The following is a 22,404-nucleotide window of genomic DNA, read 5'->3' as shown; positions in this document are numbered from 1 at the left end:
TCAAAACCGTTTTTTCACATCAGATTTTTAAGCTGGGAGAAAGATAATGGTTTTAAATATTGACACTCCTCAGTAAAATGAAACAGTACACTTTAAAAAATTTAATAAAACACTAAGATTTTGGGTGGCATAAATGAGGTGATACAAGCTGAGTTAGTGGCTGTTTCCTTTTTACTTTGTGGAATTTGATATTGTAGCACTACAGTTCACATTAAACAGATTGGGTGCATTAAATGAAACTGATTATAGTCTATGTTTACATAAAATAACTATGTTTGCTAGACACATTTTCCATTGTAATTGTTCCATATGAAGTGCATTACTGGTGTGTATTTGTGCCAGAAAAGTCCTCATTCTTTGGGGTGATTCTCATACTAAAGCTCACAGAAATGTAAACAGAAGGAGTCCACAACCATGTATGGTTACAGCAGACTGTTTTATTCAGCAGGTACAAGGGGATGCAACATAGCAGCAATACAGTGGAGTATAGTGTGTATGGGTGGTAAGGGCAAGTGTGCGGGGGACAGGCAAGATGACCTCTCCTCTCACATGGTCAGCTCCTGCAAAGATAGACAACACAGACCAAGTTAAACAAAAGCAGAATGCTCGCTGCTGACACCTAGTGGACACTTTGCCCTCACATTTCCCTGTCTCAAAGTGACGCTCTCTGCCCATAGTTGGTGTCGTTTAGGTATGAAGTGGCCTAGCTTACAGGACATGTGTCTGTGTCCACACTACTGGTGACTAACCCCATGATCAGTGAGATAATAATACTGGATATTAAAGAAAATCAAAAACTTCTGTTCAAAAACTTCTATCTATAAAAAATTCTAGATTTTTGAAAATTTACCTTCCACTTGCATGTGTCTGGGTTTATTTATATGGAATGTTACTTTGAATTTCTGGTATGAAAATCAAAGCCTTGAGTTGAAACCTCATCTTCAGGTGAACATATGATTTGCTCAAGAAATAACTAACAATTGTATGGTTTGCAAGCAAATGGGCCCATTCACCAACAAATGGGGGTTGTACCAGCCAGTTCTAAGTATTAAACAGGGGTGCTGCCAGACATCAGAATCATTAATGATGTAAGCATGGCAGGCAAGGTTGGGTGTATTGCTGTGTCACATCCTGCTTTCTCAGTATCACACCACAGATATTCTCCTGTGGTCCTTCTGGTTTTTGTAATGCCTTGTCTTGTCTGTGATCTGGTTGATTACATGAGGTTCATTTTATGCCAGCAGTTGCTATGCCAGCTGTGGATGTTTGTTATAGATCATACCCCTTCAGTGATATTAACAACAAATCAGCCAATCAGAACACTTACAGCTTCAACAAATACAGCTGTAATAAATGAAACGGCAAATGAAATTTGAATGCGGTGCAGTTTGAGCTCAATATCTGCTCCATATATTCAACATCTGTTGTTACCCTAAGGGTTTGCCCCCATCCAAACACACTCAGCACTGAACCTCTGTGAAACTCAGACAGAGAAACTGGTATAAAGCTGGCAGAATTTACAGGGGCTAACAGTAATGTTCTGCTGCAAAACCAACAGTTAAAACATGAAACCTTGATTGTGTCAAAATCTCAACAAATGTTATAATATGTATAATATAATAACAATTTCAACTAACCCACTGATAATAGTGTGCAGATATGTGCTTTCCTCATAAAAGGGCATGTTTCTGTAATTGGCACGAGTGTGTCAGGTTGTGTGTTACGCGCGTCACACGTTTGGAGCCTGCCCTCTCTCTCACCATGATAGCGTTGACGATGTCGTTCTTGTTGTGCCGCAGCGCACGGACGGCCTTCCCTCTGGACACGTTGGCCTGGGCCATGACCAGCTCAATGTCCCTGAGCTCCAGGCCCGCCTCATCCACCTGATCCAGAGACACGAGGAGGGGCACGGTCAGAGAGGGGGAGGGAACAAGGAGGGGCGCAGGAGACACAGAGAGCAGGGTGGATAGTGAGGGGAGGAGACAAAAAGAGAGGAGGGTGGAAAGAAGTAGAGGGATAAGACATAAGAGAAAACAGCCATCTTACTCAGCCTTGATCCCTGGGGCCTGTTGTATCTGCTGGCCTCTTTTCCATATAGACATTAAACCTAATCTGATTTAATTTATTAGGGTTTTGACTGAACCTGTTGAGTTTTGCTCTGTTACTCTGAGACTGCTGGTTTAAAGAGAGCTGAGAAACCTGTGGGACTCAAGCCCTGGAGGTCCTTGGACTGTGTTTTAAAGACCTCATCAGAAAACAAGCTTCACAACCCTCCCAAACCAGCAGAGGCCTCCTTTTGATGTACACATCCACACTCCTGGAAGCAGGTACCTCCTCCTCCTCCTCACTCTCCTCCTTGATGCTCAGGCTGGGGGTGCTCTCTGGGACGAGGGGCGAGGGCTCCAGGGGAACTTTGAACTTCTCCGCTGCGGCCTTGTGCACCTGCTGGGACAGGTCTTCAATCTGGGCGGAGAAAGAGAGAGGCAGAGAGAGAGAGAAACTTCATCAGACAGTCTGACTACTTTCTGAATGAATATGATTTTAGAGAAATCATGCTGGCCACATGTTTTGGTGCACAGTGTTAACAGTATGAACTAATATACTTTCATAACACCTGATGTGAGTTGTATGATGGTGAGACCCACACAATCTCACTAGAAGAAGGTGTAGTTTCATGGAGTCCCCTTAAAGCCTTGTTAAAAGTCACCTTCAACCACAAACCTATAAGAACTCCTGTATCATCCCTCACCCTAGGCCACACCACAATCTGGCACCACAGCTAACAGTATTCTTCTTCTGACTGAGTGTAATGGAAAATTGTATGTAACATTCTTTTTACAGAAAGGTCAAAAAGGATAATGATAGTTATCTCAGTGATGTTACATCCGTAGGTAGTTATATGCAGAGCATCTTCAAAAGCCCATAGTGCACACTCTCTCAGTTAATAGAGGTCAAAAAAACTGAACTGCATTATTCTGAATTTGATTTGATATGATATTCAATTTGGACACGATTAACTCAACCAGGTTCTGATGCAGTAAAGAGGGCAGACAAAGGCATATTAAACAGTAAAAAGGCGCACAGATGCTGTGCTTTCAGTGAGCGCTGTCTTGTCAAAACAGCATGTGAACCTCAAATGACATGCTGTATTCAGAGAGAGCTAAAGAAGGAAAAAAGCACACAGTAAAGATGAACAAAAACTGTTCCTCTGCCACTATACAGTATTTTGTGTATCCTATCAGCTCAGTATACACCAAAGCAGCCCATAGGTTAAGCTTGCTTGTGTTTGATTTGATGTGCGTATAGTTAACACCTTTGTGAAGGGAAATGGCATGAGGTTTGGAGGAGCTTTCGGAAATAGAACACAAAGCTCACAGTTGTCAGTGCGTTTCGCATTAGCAAGCACAAAGGTGTGGCTCCAGGTGGTTTCGTGATGCTGACTGGGCTACTGATCAGCAGGGTAGCAGTGACAGTGAGTGCGTCTGCTGACACCACCGGCGGAGGTCGACCTCACCTTGGCCTCCCCAAAAACAATGTAGATGTCGGAGGCGGGGCTCTTGAAGACGTCGGGGCGGGTGATGACGAAGAGGATGTTTTTGGACTTGCGGATGGTGATGCGGGTCACTCCCTGGATCTGTCTCAGCCCCAGCTTGGACATCGCCTGTGACAGAAAGCTCATATGCATACATGTGCACCCAAACACAGACGTCTGATTTCTGATTATAGCATTATAGCATTGTAGCATTAAATTATAGAACCATAAATTGCAGATCTACACTGCAGAGCTGATTTCATGGTTAATTCACATCTGGAGACTGTAGCATGACCCTAAAGAAAATTAATGCGACGACAAAGAAAAACAGCAGATTGCAGTCTCTAACCATGAATGCTGACTATGAAAAATGTAAATTTCCACTGTCCCCCAGAAATGACTAAGACTGAATAACTTAATAACTTGTATGATACCTCTTTCTGTGGACCAAGAGAGAAGGTGTTGTTCAGTAAAATAAGGAATTCCAAGAGTACATCGAGAAACTGCTTCAAGGACCTGCCTTTCCCCATTAAAACCAACTTCATCCATATGCAGTAGAGAAAAAGCATTACACAGGTATTTTTGATATTTCAGCTGATTTCGAGCTGAATAGTAGACATGTCTAAATTATGATACAATGATACTAACAATGACAATGTCAGATTACGAAATACTCTTAATGGAACTCCATGCCTGTAGGGGAATGAAACAATTTATCGTACACTGGTGGAAATATGATCGTACAGCAGAGTTCCATTTGAAAAGCAATTTTGTTATTATAAGCTAAATTGTATAATGATATTAGGTATCACATTCAATAGCCTTCCATTGGCATACTCATCAAGATTCAATGACTGATTCATTTATATTCTTACAAACTAAAAACCTTTGATTGCTCTAATCACTTAATTAAATTCAAAACTTTATTTCCAGTCTGAGTAATAAGACCTATTGGGGAATAACATTTAACAGATTTTAGGTGACCTTTGCACGACTGAAACATTAAAAAACAGCTATTGGGCAAACACAGGACCAGCACAATGTCATCATCCAGAGAGCAAGTTGGTCTCGTCTGTTAAGAGACTTAGTCACGTTAATTAGAAATCAACCCACACAGATCCTCTTCACACATTAATGAATGAATACAGAAACCCTTCTCAGACTTCATTAATCCCTCCAGTGAAGCAGTGACTCATTTTTCGTTTTGGCCTAAAGTTTGATGTACAGTTTGATTGGGGTCATCATTTTCCGATCCCAGAACTGTAGGATTAGCTCTGCACTGGATTAGTCATGTCTGCGCCACTTGAGCAGCTCTGTGTTTGACTCTCTGCGCCTCACCTTCCGTGCTTTCTTTTCACTGCGGCTCTGCTTGGCTTTGTTCAATGACTCGTCACCAGGGGGCGCTGAGTGAGAGAGCTGAGACTGCAGGTGGGGATGAAGGAGGGTAGATGCAGTAGGAAGGGAAACAGAATGAGAGGGTTATAGTAAGCATGGTAGGAAGATTTTTTTGATTAAGTCAATCACCTATTATGAAAGATAAAATTTATTGACCAAAACATAAAAATGCCAGTTCTTGATCATTAGCAACACAAGTGGCAGGACTTTTGCAGTACAGAATATGTTTTTGTTAAAAAGCCTGTCTGTATCTCTCAAATCTGTTTAAATCAAAGCAGATTTAAATGTAAATGAAAATGGCTCATGAAATTCGAGTTCATCCGCCACAGAGCGCGCTGAAATCCTCATCCGCAATTATTTCAATATGTTGAACAAAGTGTATGGGAGAGCAGAATTCACACTATAAGACTGTCCATGGTGCTGAATCACCAGTGGGGCACTCCTTATGGTGACTCTGCATTCAGAGCTGTGCCCCTCTCCACATTTTCAAGAACAAGATAAATAAAGAATAGGACTCTGGGTTCATTCCCACTTCCTCCTTGCGGCCCGCCACTCACCTGTGTGTCCGTGGCCCTTAGCAGGGGACTCTCCGGCTCTTCCAGCTCTGGCACTGAGCCGTCACTGTCCGACTCATTACAGGAACCAACTGTGGACACACAAATACACACAAACACATTGCAGACACTCACAATGAATCCCAGTGACAGAGCGTGCTAAATATAAAGAAGTAATATACATAGATCTAGAACAGTGTCTCTCAATCCTACTCCTGGAGCCCCCCTGTCCTGCATATCTTCTATCTAACATGCTCTTGATTAAATCAGGTGTGCTCAGCTAATCAAAAGTGCCACTGATGAGTTCAGTCAGGTAGGTAGAGCAGGGAAAGATGGAAAACGTGCGCAGGAGCAGGATTGAGAATCAGTGATTTAGAGCAGTGTTTCTCAACCCTCTCCTGGACTACCCCCCTGCCCTGCATGTTTTAGATCTCTCCCTGCTCCAACACAGCTGATTCAAATGATCAGTTTGTTATTAAGCAGCTTCAGGAGTTCGTAACGAGTTGATCATTTGAATCAGCTGTGTTGGAGCAGGGAGTACTCCAGGAGAGGGTTGAGAAACACTGATCTAGAGTATTCCTTGGGTCTCACTTTCCACCTCTCTCACACACACACATGCACATACACACAGACACAAACAAAAAACACACGCACACAGGCACACGTGCACAGGCACTGAGCAAGAGTACAAATCAATGAACCTTTCATAGAGAGTGCCTCAAAGGTGAAGCGCTTCAAACAGAAAACAGACAATATTGTCTTTAAAGGTCAGTTTTCCCTCGATGACAGGGCTTTGAAAATGTCTGTCTCAATCACCTGATTGATTTTGCTTTGTCGGTGTGGCATAGTACCCGCAGCTCAGTTTTAAAAGATTGATGAGCGCCCTTTCAAACTACAGCACTTCAACCTCCAGAATAGCATGGACCACAGACAATTATTGCCATTCTACTCAGTACATAATGCACCGAGTTACAGCTGCTAATCTATTAATACTGATCCCATAATGTCTGTTGTTGAATGTGCTGTTGAAAAATGCCATGCCTTTGACATGAACACACACATGGTAAAATACAGGATCAGGTAAAAGCCACTGCTCTCTCAACCTTCACGGTCATTGTGATGTCTCACTGTCAGTTTTGTTTGTGGTAAGGTAAAACGAGTTTTTGTACAAGTTAAGACATGAATAAGATAACGAAAATATTCAGGAAGTGATCAGTCAGTCAAAAAACTCATATAACAAACTCTAACTTCTGTGGACAGGAATGACTGTGCCAGGGAAAGATCCAGCTCCCTTAAACCGAGGGGCCATCCTGGTATTTGCTGGGGAAAAGAGAAAGTCCAGATGAACCCGACCTATGCGCGCCTCCTATTAGAATCAGGCCCCAGTTTTACTGGGGAGAGCATGGATTGGATTTATTTCACACGAAAGCTGCAGAGGTCAGCCACATTGAAAAATGGCCGCTTGGTATCCTGCAGCAATACACAGGGATTGTGTCCAGTCAAGCTTTACCATCAAAATGAGGGGACTTCTTTGATTAGTGGACACATTTATGAAGATTAATCACTTATACGACCTCTAAATATTCCCCATTTATGTGAATGCCCTCAGTCTCAGCTTGAAAGATTTACATATTTCTCAAAGTAATCTCCAGTTTTGAAGGTTGCATATAAAACACCCCTGTCAACATTTTTTCATCATCTTTATCTCTGATACGTTTCTCATTTGTTAACAATCCATCCATAATTCTTTGATTATAAAAAGGACAGTGTGTGAAGTTGAGTGAAACTGATTACAGTGTTGTCTGATTACACTGACGCTGAACTGAGCTGTGTCCTTAATTTAAAGAGTGAGGTCAAAACAACCATCTTATGGATTCACCACAAATAACTGCTCAATGACAAACTTTTGCACATGTTGATGAAAGAGTTTCACTCTGTCTCTGTCACACACACACATACACACACACACCGCAAAAGCTCCTGTACAGTCCCTGGACACATACCCTTGTTTTTGAAGGAAAGGTCGACCTCGGTGGTACCTTTGTGGCTGTAGGTGATGGGACATCGCGTCAGGGGCTCCTGCTGCCTCTCGAGTGGGTGTGTCTCCACACACATGGAGGTGCGGAGGGTGGGGCTGGCAGCCTGGGGGGAGGACGGAAGCTCTCTCTCACTGGATGAGCTGGACTCAGTGTGTGAGGACCCTCTTTGGCGGCCGCCCTTATGTCCTGGGGCACTGCCGGGCCTGGTTGAGGAGCCACGTGGGGTCTCTGTGCAGTAGTCTTCAGCCTCTACTTCTGGACCATCTGCAAAGGATGAAGTTACATCCGGACGTTACCATCCGTAAGTAAAAACAACAAACAATTTCCACAGCTCTCTGCTTTCAGATAACAATAAACATACCACATAATGAACACCAGAGCTTGAGGTGTGCTTCATACTTTTGCAATGAAAAAAACCCTATTACCCTATTATAGAGTCTACAGTATCACCCTACATCTTATTTATAAGGCCACACACTGGAGCCTGGGAGGGATTCCCACAATGCATGACATCAAAATCAATTTGCAACACCTGCATAATAACAACATTAACATTACAAGGCTGATTTAACGCACCTCTCGGTTTTTCCTGTGAGTGCTGCTTTGGCGATGGTGGAGACTGCCTGTTCACCTGGTGCTGGGTTTCAGGGATAGGCACTGAGGTTGGCTGCCTGGGTGCTGATACAGTCTCCTGGAGGGGCTGTGAAAGGCTGGGCTGATCGAGGGGTGTGGAGATCTCAGTAGAGCAAAACTCGGGTATGGAGTGGGGTTGTGATTTGGGAGGTTCGGATGGCTCCGGGGCAATGAAGTCTGAGTGGGACTCTTGGACGGGAATGGATAGCTCCTCAGTGGGTTGACATGAGTCACCCAGAGTAGAGGATCCACTCTGCTCTGTGGGGGACATTGGGCTGCTCTCTACATGGTTGGCATTGATGTCTCTTGTGCTTCCTGCAGGATGGTCTCTCTGTAAGACGCTGTTGTCAAGCACCTCTTCCGCTGGTAATGCAGGTTGCTCACTCTCATGAACAACAGAGGAACTTAAAATTTGGACAACAGGTTTGTCTTGGTTTTGCATGTTTCCGCTTTGCTCCGATACAACAGAAGTACTTGAGCTGTGGACAACAGATTTATCTTGGTTTTGCACGTTTCCGCTTTGTTCCGACGCAACAGAAGTACTTGAGCTGTGGACAACAGATTTATCTTGGTTTTGCACCTTTCCGCTTTGCTCCGATGCAACAGAAGTACTTGAGCTGTGGACAACAGGTTTAACTTGGTTTTGCATCTTTCTGCTTTGCTCTGATGCAACAGAAGTACTTGAGCTGTGGACAACAGGTTTATCTTGGTTTTGCACGTTTCCGCTTTGTTCCGACGCAACAGAAGTACTTGAGCTGTGGACAACAGGTTTATCTTGGTTTTGCACCTTTCCGCTTTGCTCCGACGCAACAGAAGTACTTGAGCTGTGGACAACAGATTTATCTTGGTTTTGCACGTTTCCGCTTTGTTCCGACGCAACAGAAGTACTTGAGCTGTGGACAACAGGTTTATCTTGGTTTTGTACCTTTCCGCTTTGCTCCGACGCAACAGAAGTACTTGAGCTGTGGACAACAGGCTTATCTTGGTTTTGCACGTTTCCGCTTTGTTCCGACGCAACAGAAGTACTTGAGCTGTGGACAACAGATTTATCTCGATTTTCATTGTTTCCACTTTGCTCTGATACCACAGGACTCACGTCCATATCGACTTGCTGCTGAGCTGCCATTACCTGCTGATCTATGGAGGCCAAAGGCATCTCAGCTACAGGGATGTGGCTCTTTTCAAATGTTGCTACATTGCAGTTGCTCTGACTGGATGCATCCTCTTCCTCTGACCCTTCTGAGGCTAAAACATCTGGTTTTCTTTGATTTTCATGTGCAGTGACTGGACTGTCACTTTTCACTAACAGAACAGGCTCCTTTGGTTCATTGTCAACAGCACCCTCTGCTGCATCATCAGATTCACTTGAGAGTTCCTGTCCACTCTGAAGGGTTGGTGTGCTGTTGTCCCTTGCTTTTTCTTCCCCCTCTGTCTGAGGCAGGATTGGTTCCTCCACATTGATTACATCTTCTTGCTCATGACCTTTCTCTGGCAAAGTCAAACTTTCCGTAATTGTCTCCATTGGAGGAATTCTTAGCTCTTTTTCATCTGTTTTACATTCCCCTGAGATATCAGAATTACTCTTACTCTCTTCACACTCTTGTTCCTTAAAGGCATCTATAGTCTTTGGTTCATCGATACGTCTATCAAACACCAGACTTCCTTCATCCTCTCTGTGTTCCTCTGTGTTTATATTAGTCTCTGTTTTTTCACTTGTTAGCTCCACATTCTCTGGTGGAGCTTCTTCGGTCTTACATGTTACCACAGAGTCCTTCTGTGCTAAAGGAGGACAACCAACCAGAGGTCTTTCTTGCTTGGAGACGTTAGCATTTTTTCTGGGGCTGAAGGTGCCAAAAGAACCTCCCAGTAAAGACAACGCAGCGTCAGCTTTCACCTTATGTTCTGCTTCATTATCATTTTTATCATTGACAGATTTTTTGGAAGCTACATCTTCCTCTGCAGTCACTGGATTTTGCTCCGTGACAAAAGCTGGGCTGTCTGATTTGTCAGAATTATCTTTTTGGGTTTCGGCACCTGATATTTCGCTGTTTTCTTCAAGACCAACTGGCAATGCAGGCTGAGATTTGTCAGGCTCTTCAGAGCCACCTCCATCATGTGATACCTCAGAGGTTACATCAGCTACATCACACGGCGGTATCTCCTCCACTACAGATATGTTCAACACAGACTCTTCAAGGATGTTTGCATGATCCTGCTCCAAAACCGGAGTCCGATTTTTGGAATCCTCATTCTCATCCTCTGAAAGGATGTTGAACTGGAGACATTTCGGTGGCCCCGTGGATTCGAACAGTGAGCTGCCACTTTCTGCGTCATTCAGCTCTCCTACCTCTTCAGGCTCAATGGAGAGGCCATGCTGTTTGAGTGGATCACCCTCCTGATCTTGAAGGTTGCTTTCGTCATCCTCGGGGAAGTGAGAGCTCCCATCCTCCCCTCCGCCTGCCTCTGAAATCTCCTCTATGGATTTCCAGTTGGAGAGATTGGACTCTGGCATGCCCCCCTCTGCTTCTGCCGTCTCCTCATGTGAGTCACCACAGAGCACATTTTCCTCCTGATCTGTGACGGCGCCATCTCCTGAGTCGATGCTGGGCTGGGCATCAGCTGGCCCTTCACTCAACGGTCTGGCCATCTCACACAGCAGCAAGCTCTCAGCCTCATAGTCGCAACACTCCCCCAAGGACAGAGGCACTCCCGATTCCCACCCTCCAGAGGAAGGCTCGATCCCTGAGACGCTGGTTTCAGAGTTCTCTTTCTTTGGTGATATGGCTAACATGCTATAGGCGGAACAGGACGCATCGAGAGGGCCTAGGTTGACATCATCTGCACAGGGTTGGTTCTCAGCCAGGTTGTCAAGGTTCAGGGAGGACCCTGAGGTTGGGGCATCTGCAGTGGTGACAGCCAGGTTGTCCGGCACTTCAGAAGTAGTCTCAGGACTTGTGGAGACAGGTATGTTGCTGGAGCTGCAGCAGTCCTCTTTGGGGTGTGACAGCAGTGGCACCCCTTTATTCAGGTCATTGGTGGCTGTCTCATCCAGGCCTAGAGTGGGGTCTGTGTACTCTAAGTTGTTTCCATTTTTCTGATCTGCAAGTTCAGCAACCAGATCCGCATGCTCGCCACCAGTTGCTGCTGCTTCCCCGGTTATGCATGTGGAAAGCTCGCTGCTTCTGTCTGCAGAGGCCTGGGGCAGGTCCCCAGTGACAGGGTTATCCTCTGCTCTGGTTTGTACAGCTGACTGCAATGCACATGCCTGAGAAGGCTGCGTGAAAGATGCACCATCTGGCTCCTGCACTGCACTGACTGCAGCTTCGGTGCGCCTTTCAAAGCTCTCCAGTGCAACCTGCTCCTGGGTATCTGTCTCCGCTGCCAATGTTTCAGCTTCCTTCATCTGGGCTGCTGGATGTGTAGGAGGGATTGCTTCTGCTGAGCTGGCACAGCCTACCGCTGGGAACTCGTTCAGCTCATGGTTCGCCTCGGAGGACTCGGAGGAGATCTCCATCTCGCTCTCACTGCCTGAGTTGGAGGAGTCCTGCCCCCGGGGCTGTGTGGATTCCACGGGGTCATCAGGCCCTGGAAACTGCTGAGCCAGTTCAGCATGCCTTTCTGTGCTGTACAGCCTCTCATCCTCGTCGCCGTTGTAAGAGGCGGAGTCAATGGACTCCTCTGTGTCATCCTGGAAGGCAAAGGACTCGTCCACCCCCTCGTTGATGGAGGTCTCGGAGAGGGAGTTCAAGAAGGATGCGGAAGTGTCTTCCTCATTAGGGTCCTCCAAAACCTTCCCTTCCTCTTCCACCACTTCCTGATCTTCCTCCTCCTCCTCCTCTACGTCCTCCTCTTCATCCTCATCTTCATCCACATCCCCCTCCTCCTCTCCAGCTGCATAGGCATCTATGTCATTGCCTGTCTCGTCCTCTGTTGGAAACAAAGTAATCTCCATGGAGTCAGCCTGAAAGATGAGACTGGCATGGAAGGGAAGCATTGAGGCTGGTATCATCATGTCGCCTCCCTGACTACCCTCTTGAGACAGCAGGGCGGAGGAGGCCATCTCACCGTATAGGCTGTTGTTGTCCGTGTCCGACACCTCAGAGGAGCAGGTCGCTGGGGTCAGACTGCCCGTGTCCGCAGCGGCAGCCATACGGTGACCAAAGGGGAATGAGGCCACCAGCTCTGGTGAGATGACCTCCTCTGGGCTCAGAGGCGCATCCAGGGTGGCAAAATGTTCAGATACACAGGCATTGAGGTCCAGCTCCAAGTCTTGTTCTGGATCCTCGTATGCCGCCAGTCCCGCGGTTTCCTGCTCCTCAGTTGCCTCTAGGGAACCCTCAGATTCTCCACCCCCCTCCTGGGAGGACGTGCTCCTCCCGCTGCTGCTCCTCTGGGGAGAGGCTTCCTCCGTCACCCAGTGGGGCCGGCAGGTCTCCCTCTTCAGTACGTCCCCACCCTCCGCAAAGGCAACACTCTCTGGCAGTCCCAGGCCATCGGCCTTACAAAGACAGGGGTCCTTCTCAGCGCTGTTCCTGTCCTCACCAAGCTCGTCCCCAATCTCTGAGAGGGACTCCACATAGCAGGCGGGTGCCTCCTGCAGCTCTGCCTCAGCGATAAGGTTGGGGGAGCAGGAGGGTGAGGTGCTGGAGGTGTAGGAGGAGGTCCAACTGCCCCCCTCAGCGGTGATGTAGGATCCTGAAGGGGAGGTGGGGGGAGAACACAGTCCTTCACTTTCAGGAAGATCAGAGGACTCGTCAGTAGGGGAGCTTGGGCCTGGGCTGGGTGAGCCAGGGTACCACTGGTGCTTAAGGTGCGAGCAATAGGCCATCTTAATGGGGGTAGAGGGGGCTGTGTAGTAGAGGTCAGGGTCCAGGCCTGAGGGGACTCCCACTCGTTGGGGGTCAACCATACAGGAGGGCTCTGAAAAGGACAAGGAAGGCACTTCACCCTGAGATAGCTCCTCCCCTGCTTCTCCTCCCAGGGGGTTGCAACTGTCAGTCAATCCATCGTCCGACATCGCTTTGGGTTCCAGGACTGGATGGGTGAGGAGCTGCACAGAGTCCTTCTCCAGCTCCATTTTAGGGGTCAGGCACTCATCGTGGACGGCAGATACACTCTCCTGACCAGTGTCCAACTTTGCCTTCTCAGTCTCCCCCTCTTGACCCTCTACTGGAGGGACAGTTGGCGGGACCTGTGTCTTGCTCTCCAGACTGGGGGCTTCCTTCCCTGTCTTTTTGCCTGTCACTGGCCCCGCCTGGCTCTCCATGTTCCTCAGCAGAGCCTCCTGTCCCATCACCACCCGTGTGTCCATGGTTTCCGGCTCCTTGTAGTCGCTCTCCACCTCGGTCCCCGTCAGCACTTTGATCCTCTCCATTTTCACAGGCCCACGCTTGCAGGATCCTCGCCCGAACTTGCCAGTGAGCCGCCCGACGCTGCCCGGCCGCCCGTCTGAGCCCCCGTCACTGCTGGCCCCCTCAGGCTGGGGCCTTGCGCAAGTGTTGGGTTTGGCCATGGCCAGCCGGGGGCCAAACGGAGAGGTGCATTGTGGGGAAAGCTGAGGTGGGGTGCTGGGGGATGGTGTGGAGGCACAGTCACTGGGAGTAGAAGCAGAGGAGCTGGAGGCATGTCTGGTCATGTCTATAAAACAAACAGAGAAAATAGTGGGGGAGTGAGCCAGAGCTTTCTGATTTATCTTGAGAATTTAAAAACAACAAAAAACAGAGTAATTTACAGAGAATCAGAGTGATTTGAAACGCATGCAACTAGTTTTTCATCCATTACAAAATCATACAGTATCATCAACTCCATTTCAGGCATTATTGATTATATGCTCATTTCATTCCCTTTCGTGAGGCTTCTTCTTCCTAGATGCAGTCAGTTGAAAATCTGAGACAGAATCATTTTGTTTCTATTTGACTACTCCTATTTGACTAGCCCCAAGACTGTCTGTTAATTCACTAGTAATGTCAGCTAAATGTCAGATTATAAAATATTCAATATCAATACCATCATAAGAAAGGGCACACAAACAACAGTGAAAGCTAAAATGGTCCATGTCGAGTCACTTTCACTAAAACATGAACTGACTGAGAGATGGTTCCTCTGTAATTGCATTCAGCCTTTTCTCTTTTTATTTCCTGTAGTCTATGATTCAGAGTTGCCCTTCTTTTACATAAGGAAAACTGAAAATGTTAAAAAAAAAAAACCTCCACTCCTTTGGCTCCTCAAGGCTAAAGTGTATTCATCATAATCATACTGTGGTAAATGAAAAAGATTCCTATATGCAAACTATGTGTGCAATGAAATATAATGCTATGAAATTACCATGCTCATACAATCAGACAAACATACATTGCCCTTTCACTGCTCTCCCCATTGTGTATCACCAGCAGAGTGCGATTATGTCATTGTGACCCCCTACCCATGTCATCATTTGTTTTATTCTGGATCTATTCAATATGTTTCCAACTCAGAAGCAGAGAGATGTTCTCCTTTTTAGAACTGTATGCAGTTCTCTTGACTAAAACCATTTCCTCTGTCTCATAATATTGTTTTACAGACACCCTTGTGAGATGTTTTCTTTACATTCTGTTCTGTTTTTTGTATTTTCCTATTTGTGCTTTCTTCTCTTTGTGAAATTGCCAGCTATAATACATTCAGCTCGCCTCCCAGCAACAGCCTCTGTGGTCACGCAGGAGTGCCGAAGCAACAAAAAAAGCAGTGGCTGTTTTTCACACTACAAGTCCCACAGTGCACCACTGCAGAGTGATAGCCGACTGGAGGATAGCTGCATTTTCACTGACATCATGACCTACAGGCACCTCACAAGCTGCTAGAGGGTTCCAAACTGATTGGAGGACCCTTCCCTGGAGGAACAAAGCCAATTGTGTTCCGCCACTGCGGACTCCTAGTGCCCGGCCTGGTGGTCGGCTTGTGCTTCAAGCAATCGCCTTAACTGTTGGGGCTCAGATTCTGCCTTTAAATGCTGGTGGCACTGTGATTTGTCTGCATCTATTATCTCTAAGTTTCTTTTAGGATCAGCTTAATTCTCTCATCTACCGAAAAGACAGGGAGGAGTTTGTTTTTAATAGAATCACTCTAGGTGATTTGTTCTCTGCTAGAACAGTACCTCTGCAAGACCTATCCATTTCATGTCACTTGCATTACTTGTCAGCTTGCATTGTTTCTCTAATGCACCCTTTGAAGCGCTCCGTGACAATTCCCTAACGAGAACAACACCAAGTACAATTTGATCAATTTAATTGAAAGCTATTTACTTAATTAGACTGAGACACAATTTGAGGGGGAGAGAAACTACAAGAAAATCTACATTCTGAAACAGTCTCTCATACATCAAAGAGAAATTATTCAGCAATGGCAGGGTGAAAGATCCTCCAATGTAACAGAATCATTCTGGCAAGAAGCAAGTCAGACTGAGGCAGAGGTTACAGGCACAGCGACAGTTAGTCTCTCTTGAAGTAGCATTATCTGTTTGTGTGTGAATACTATACAAGTCAAAAGTTTGGACACACCTGAATAAGATGATGAGAAACATGCATTCAAAGACATGTTGATGTAAAGACTTATGCTGCTTAAGTGCTTGAAATTTGTTTCTTAGACAAATATAAATAGTTAAGTTGATGCCTGTGTATGAATATCTTAAAAATATATATATATGATATTATATAATTCCATTTGTGTTATTTCATTGTTTTGATTACTCTAAAATGTGGAAAATAGTAAAAATAAAGAAAGGTGTGTCCAAACTTTTGACTGGTATTGGTTATGCTTTGTACATTACATGAGACCTTAGATGGACACATGCTCACTTTGACACAGTTATCTTGCTTTACCACCCATAGCAGGATTCTGCTCTGAGAAAAAGGAAACTCAGACAAAGCCATTAGCTGGTAACACACATTTCTAAGTCAGCATTGTAAAGGCCACCTACTTAATTGCATATTTAGAATTTCAATCCTAATTTAGAATTTCTAACTTCTCTCCTTCCTTAAGTTTAATTTCCTAATGCTTGGGAAAAAAAAATATTCCAAGGTCTTAGCGCATGGAAAACAATGATGAGCTAACTGGTGATCATTTTTCACTAATGTCGAGAGTGCTCCTTCGCAGAACACCACAGGGCAGAAGCAAACAAGGCTTTCGTTATCTTAATTAACATCATCCACGTCCTGAGCCTCCCCGGGTCTATTCGGCTCTCGCCCGTCCACTCTCCGGGACGGCCCTTAAAGGATCCCTTCCCTCCTCTATCAACCCAATTACTGCAAGTGAAGGAAGTAAGATGTAATCATCTCTGATAGGTTCGAATTTCCCTCTGCCCTAAGAAAGCAATTGCCCGGGCTGTCAACTCAGTGGGGAAAAAAATCCCTCTAAATGTCTAGCGCCTAATTAGACGTCTTAGGGAAAGCGAGGCCTTATCCAAACCTCTCTGCTTGACTGCACCAGCACTAAACTCGGACTGACAGCATCGGCTCTCCCGGCAAACTCGGAGCACACTCAGCAAAAAGGAAAGTGAGGAGAAAAGCAATGGCACAGCGCTTTCTGGAGGGCTTGGGGCCTTCCTTGTATCAGACAGAAAAAGAGAAAAACAAAAAACATTTAGTTTACGCTCCCCTTGATGATTAGAGCATGCTTGCATTTTCAATTAGCAATCAGTCCACGTAGAATACAGTTCACCGCCAGTGGTTTAACATTTCCTCTTATTACATTTTCCATCTCCAAATGGAAGCCAGATAATGGCGCATTGCTTTTCTTTTCACATAATACAAACTCATCACTGACTGGCCTGGGTGTGTCACGTGGGCCACCAGCACCAATCAGAGAACAGACAGCACTGTGTACGAAGAGAAGTGCAACACATTTCTCGCTTTGAGGTGTTATGTAAGTTGCACAACACCATGATGTAAACTCAACACGTGCGTGTGTCAAACAAATATGTCTGATCAATACAATCACAACAAAAAGGGTATACTTGATTCTCCACAGCAGAATCAGGTTTAAATGAATGGAGAGATAGAGTCCTTCTCTGTAAGCAGCCTCACGATCAGACACTGGGGCCCCCAAACACTTCAGTGTTGAGCACTAAACTGTGCTTGGCCAACGAACACCCCCGGGGCTGTTGATAGCAGGCCAGACCTCTGCACTTGGAGGCGGCTGCAGTGCTTGATCTGAAACTCTGCGCCTGCTCTTTTTCATGCCGTGCTGTCTTTTAAATTAGACACAAAGACAAGCCCTGGGCTAAATGGCTCCAGCATTCGATTACCGCCACCACACACTCTCAGCTCTAATAGCTGAGACATTGTCTCCCTAACCTTCGCACAGGATGAGGGGCCGGGACACAGAGAGGACGTGACAGGGTGGGCGGCGGAGGACAGAGAGACGAGGAAAATGGGAGAGAGATGTAGGACGGGATGGGATGGGACTGGCAGGGGAGGGACAAAACACAGGTCTGAGTGGCGAAGGGATGGGGGAAGTGCGGAAAACGGCCCACAGTGTACTCAAGGGTAATAACCGTGCCTTTGGGATGCTCTAACTGCGGCTCGTCATAGACAGAAGGAGAGGGAGTTAAGTGTTTGTGAGGTGCAGCCGCAGCTGAAAGACCAATTTCCTGACAGCATATGGATGTACACAATGCAGAGCGCCAGAAATGTGATCACACTCACATTGTGCTTGTCAAACTGTGACTCGGCATATTTCTGAGTTGGGCCCTTGCAAACAATGAAGTTGTGTGCAGAGAGCACAGCACAGCTTTGAGAATATGCAGACTCAATTCCTCTGGGAAAAGCTCAGCTGTCTCCTTGTCAGCCATTTGAGAGGATCACAATATCTTACCCCAGCACTACGTTGCTCCTGTATGATATGGTACAAAAAAGTTACCTATCTGTGGCTATTCATTACTAACAATATAGAAACACAGATACCGAACATAAAGCAAACTGGGTGATTCTAACACACCAGAACTAGATACTCATGACCTAACTTGTTAAAATGTTTTGAGCTCCTTGAATGCTGTGCAAAAAAAAAACATTGCTGAAAACTTTCACGCCAACAGCGTGATACTTCTATCACGGGCACTGGAAAGTGTTGGAGTGTTATTTGATCATTTGCACATTTGTAGACTGGCACATTTTTAACAATGCACTAAAACCACCCATCTCCAGGTACAGAGTCGGGAAATGGATGGCTGAGATGTATTACAGCGGGTCCCGAAAGCCACAAACAGGGCTCCATTCAGCCCTGTCTCAGAACTGGGACATCTCGGCAATGAGCTCATCCTCCATGCTGATTGGCCGGCGTGGTTCTGGGTGAAACAGCCTCCATCGCTCAACATGGCCGCTCAGTGCCTAGCTGAAACGCTGCCAGCCCAGGCACTAGCTCGCCCTGGCAGAAAACGAGAGATGGCTCGCTGATGAAAGTGCTGCCCCTCCCCTGCCTCTCTCTCTCTCTCCCTCTCTCTCTGTTTCTCTCTCGCTCTCTGTCCTTCTCTCTCTCCCTCGCTGCACCCTGCGCCCATCTGAAAACACAGGCGCCCCCGCAAGCATCATCTCTGGGTCTCAACAATAAAAAACAACAAAAAAACAAAAAACGACCCTCGGTGACTTAGCGCCGGCCTCTGGAATCCGGGTTAGGACGTTTCAGTGCGTTTGGGCTGCTCTGCTGAGTCACGTCCCATTCGCATGTTAATATCAGCACCCCCCCATCCTCCGCCCACCCCCCACCCGGCTGATTTATTCCTGCTATTGTGCCGCGCAGCTGTGATTAGAGGACGAGGATTTTTGCAACATAATGAAACGTGAAAAGTGCGCTGCCCGGAGATCTCGGCGCTGTTTGTCTCCCGTTACGTAACGCCTTTGAGTCACCCCGGGTTGCAGCTGCGGAGAAGGAGACGAATACGAACATGTTCGCTGTTTATTAAAAGTGTCTTCCTGCTCTCCCCGTGTGCATGTTTGATCTGGACGATGGCCACGTGAAGCAAATCACAAATCCCGCGCCCAGCTGGTGCAGGGGATCGGTCAGGCGAGAGACGAACTTGAGCTGAACAGCATGATGTGATGAGAATATAAAGTCCTTGCGATATTGAGTCCCTCTCGCTCAGCTGAACGTAAACACACCCTACCTATCTCCCAACCGTTAAGCTAAATAACAGGTACAATCAGCTATGTCAACAGTGGAAATTTACAGTATTATTGCTGGGTCAGTCTTGGTCAGCTTTGTGCTCAATAGCAGTCAGGTTGTTAAGCATTATATAACTGTAGCATACTGCCCCACATACACACACACACAAACACAAACACAACTTAAGACAAAAAGTGTTAAAGCCATTTTTCATCTTCTAAGATGCAGAGCTGGACACCACCACTGCGATCAGGCTTAAGTACAGCACAGCACTGCAATGTCCCCAGCACTTAAACATATGTGAGCAAAAACTCCTAGGAAGCCAAGGCCAAAACCAATGAATGACACGGTATAATCATAACAAGTCATGATGCTCGTAGACAAGTGCTTCAAAGAAAAGCAGGAAAAAAGAGAAAAACACTTTCATTATGAGTGCTTTCAATACACCACCGCTCATTATATTGAGGGTGTGCCTGTGAGGTGATTGTACATGAGGCCACAAAAGCTGTGATGGTCCTGCTGTTAGCACGGGGACAGGAGGGCCCCGATTTATCGACCTCTTCCGCCGTGCTGCTGCTTTGGTGCGGTGGACTGCCGCTGTAATTGAGAGCCCTGCTTCCTGCTCTAGCCCCCGGGAGCAGGCCCGAGCCTGTTTCTGCTGCGTCAGGGCAGCTCCCCCACCGCCCCCCCCCCCCGCCCCTCTTAGACTAAGCGCTGATGTGTCCACTGTCTCAGCCAGAGGCTCTGCCAGTCCCCAGGTGGCTGTAAGCATGAGGAGATTATCCCACAGGGACCCCCCACCCCGTCTTGCCCTCCCCACGCCGCAAGACACCACAGACAACCACTCTTTAAGCACCCCACATCATGGCCCTTTCTCTTGCCCTGGGCCGCCAAGTCACCTGTCTGATCCTGCTGCCCTCTTTCTCTGAAGTAATTCGATTGGACGGGACTGGAGAAACAGGAGGATCTGGCGCGGAATCCTTCCTGCTCTGGAAACGGTCCACGGAAATTCGCATGCCACAGGCTCCTGTTGTTAAAGATGTGCTTTTTTAAAAGGATGAACTCGGCTGAAATCCCAGCAGAGCGGATTAGGACACTGACTGTAACAGAAATGCTGTTGCGCAAATACCATGGAGGAGGGTTTGAAACAAACCTATTAGACTATTATTAAGCTCAGTGCAGGTTACTGTGGTCTGGGTACGATGCACTTACTGATAATTGCTAGGCGCTCTCTGTATGTTTAAACCACTGCTGTCATCCGGTTATGTTTTAGCCCTGCTTCTGGTTATTCTGCACCTATTTTCTTCCTGTTTCTCGTTATCCTGTGATATGAACCTTATGTCCTACCATAACAGCTTTTAAGTTGCTTTGAATAAGGGTGTCCATAAATGAAAAAAATAATAATGCAGTAATGACAATAAGCCTGTGCAATTTGCTCCCCAGGAGCATTGTTTATCACTGTATTGACAGCAGACCCGACCCAAAACAGGCATGAATGCGAGGCCGAGAGCGCCTCAGAAGCACGCCTACAGTGATGCGAAACTTCCTCGCGATGGCGACCATCGTGGAGGACCGGTTTGTTTACTGCAACCTCCCCGCATGCCCCTCCCTTCCTGGCTCCGAGCGTCAGCATCACGCGGACAGACCACAGCGTACACCCCCAAAAATAACAAGACGTGGAGCAAAAGCTAGGACCTCGTTAGGGGTTTACTGGCACCCCGGACATGTCTGGAACGCCCCGACCCCCCCCCTCCACCTCGTCAGCGTGGGCTCGTGGGCTGCGTTTTCCCAATGGGCTACGTGTCGTCCCCTAGGCCACACGTCTGAGGCACGTCAGGTCTCGTCATCGATGCTGTGTCATGCTCCTGCCGGCTGTCAGTCAGGGAGGTGCCAGCACAGCTTTATGCACACGTATTCACCTGGAGCATGGTGGCAGAGATTGGAGGGGTGGTGCAAGGGGCAGGGGGGCCCAAAGGACTGGGTGGGGTTTGGGCCAAAGCTAACTTCGAGGCTGCCCGCACCCAGTGCTGTTTGCAGGACCCCGCTGAGCCTCTTCGTATTTACTCTCTAATACCTCCCCTGCTACTGGTCATCAATGCCTCTGTACACATCCCATCATGCCAATAACAGCGTTAGCTAAATGCTAATGCCATGCCTCCTTCACCCCCCTCACTGATCGCACCTCCTGCCTGCTTTCACCAGCCTCCGTGCCCAGCTCCATTTCACCTACCTGGCCCCGGGATGCCAGTGTCCTCCTGCCCCGCCCCTGCCAGGCCAGGTGAGGGGACGGTCCTGTGGGCGGCCTCCCCCGGCATGGCTCCCTCTGTCTCCGATGCAGCGACCGGGATGATGCAAAAATAAAAGCCCCGGCAAGATCGTCAAGGTGATGGAGGGGGGCAGGAGCCAGCGAGGCGGTGGCGGAAAGGGAACGGGCGGATTCTCTCCGGCGTGGCTGAGCGCGGCTCCAGGTCTGGGGTCCTTGCCTGGAGTGGGTGCGTGTGCATGTGTGTGAGCGGTTGTGGGTGTGTGTGAGCGTGTGTGTGTGTTTGAGTCTGAGGGTGCGTACGTGTGGGAGCACGCAGGTCTCTCTCCGTGGTGCTGCAGAGCTGCGTTGCCGACTGCGTGAGGAATCTGAGAGTGCACCGCAGTATTCTCTCTGATTACAGGGCTGCCTGGCGCTAACTCCCCTCCCCCCCCAGGCTCTGATTGGGTCCTCGGAGATGATGTCAGCAGAGTTCTGCTGTGTCATTGGACTCCCGTGGATGTCAGTCGGTGAAGGGTGCCCAGCACTGCAGAGCTTGAGGAGAGAGAGAGAAAGAGAGAGCAAGAGAGAGAGAGAGAGAGTCAGAGAGAGAGCAGGGGGAGAGTTGAAAGACAATGCAATAACAACTAAATAAAATAAAGGCCTCTACATTTGAGCTAACACAGCAGAACACAAGAGAGAGAGAAAGACAGAGAGAAAGAGAGCAAGCCCAGACAATTAAGGCCACCTTCCCCCACTCCTATCTTTCTCTCCCTTTCTCTCCTTCTCCCCCCCTCCCCAACCCTTTGTCCCTGAGGAGCTAAGGCCACTTGCTGTTACCCAGAAGGAGTGCATCTGTTCCAGTATCCCGTCTCACGT

The 22,404-nt window shown here is 47.3% G+C and overlaps 1 protein-coding gene across 2 annotated transcripts; it reads right to left on the bottom strand.

Moving 5' to 3' along the window:
- Nucleotides 1-448: 448 nt before the first annotated feature.
- Nucleotides 449-21,925, bottom strand: nacad (NAC alpha domain containing). Of its 2 annotated transcripts, none has more exons than XM_036538748.1 (9): nucleotides 21,514-21,925; nucleotides 8,097-13,790; nucleotides 7,485-7,784; nucleotides 5,485-5,573; nucleotides 4,871-4,954; nucleotides 3,515-3,661; nucleotides 2,332-2,463; nucleotides 1,761-1,883; nucleotides 449-560 (listed from the first exon to the last, which is right to left on the bottom strand). In XM_036538748.1, the coding sequence occupies exons 1-9, from the start codon at nucleotides 21,596-21,598 to the stop codon at nucleotides 546-548; spliced, it is 6,669 nt and encodes a 2,222-aa protein (XP_036394641.1). In that variant the 5' UTR covers nucleotides 21,599-21,925; the 3' UTR covers nucleotides 449-545. The 2 variants fall into 2 exon arrangements, with proteins under 2 accessions (XP_036394641.1, XP_036394642.1); XM_036538749.1 differs by having other exon boundaries at nucleotides 7,521-7,784.
- Between the last annotated feature and the right edge of the window lie 479 nt (nucleotides 21,926-22,404).

This window comes from Megalops cyprinoides, chromosome 10 (genome assembly GCF_013368585.1).
Source record: "Megalops cyprinoides isolate fMegCyp1 chromosome 10, fMegCyp1.pri, whole genome shotgun sequence".
Lineage (NCBI taxonomy): Eukaryota > Metazoa > Chordata > Actinopteri > Elopiformes > Megalopidae > Megalops > Megalops cyprinoides.
Note: the sequence above shows the minus strand (reverse complement) of the source record. Positions and strands in the feature narration are given on the sequence as shown.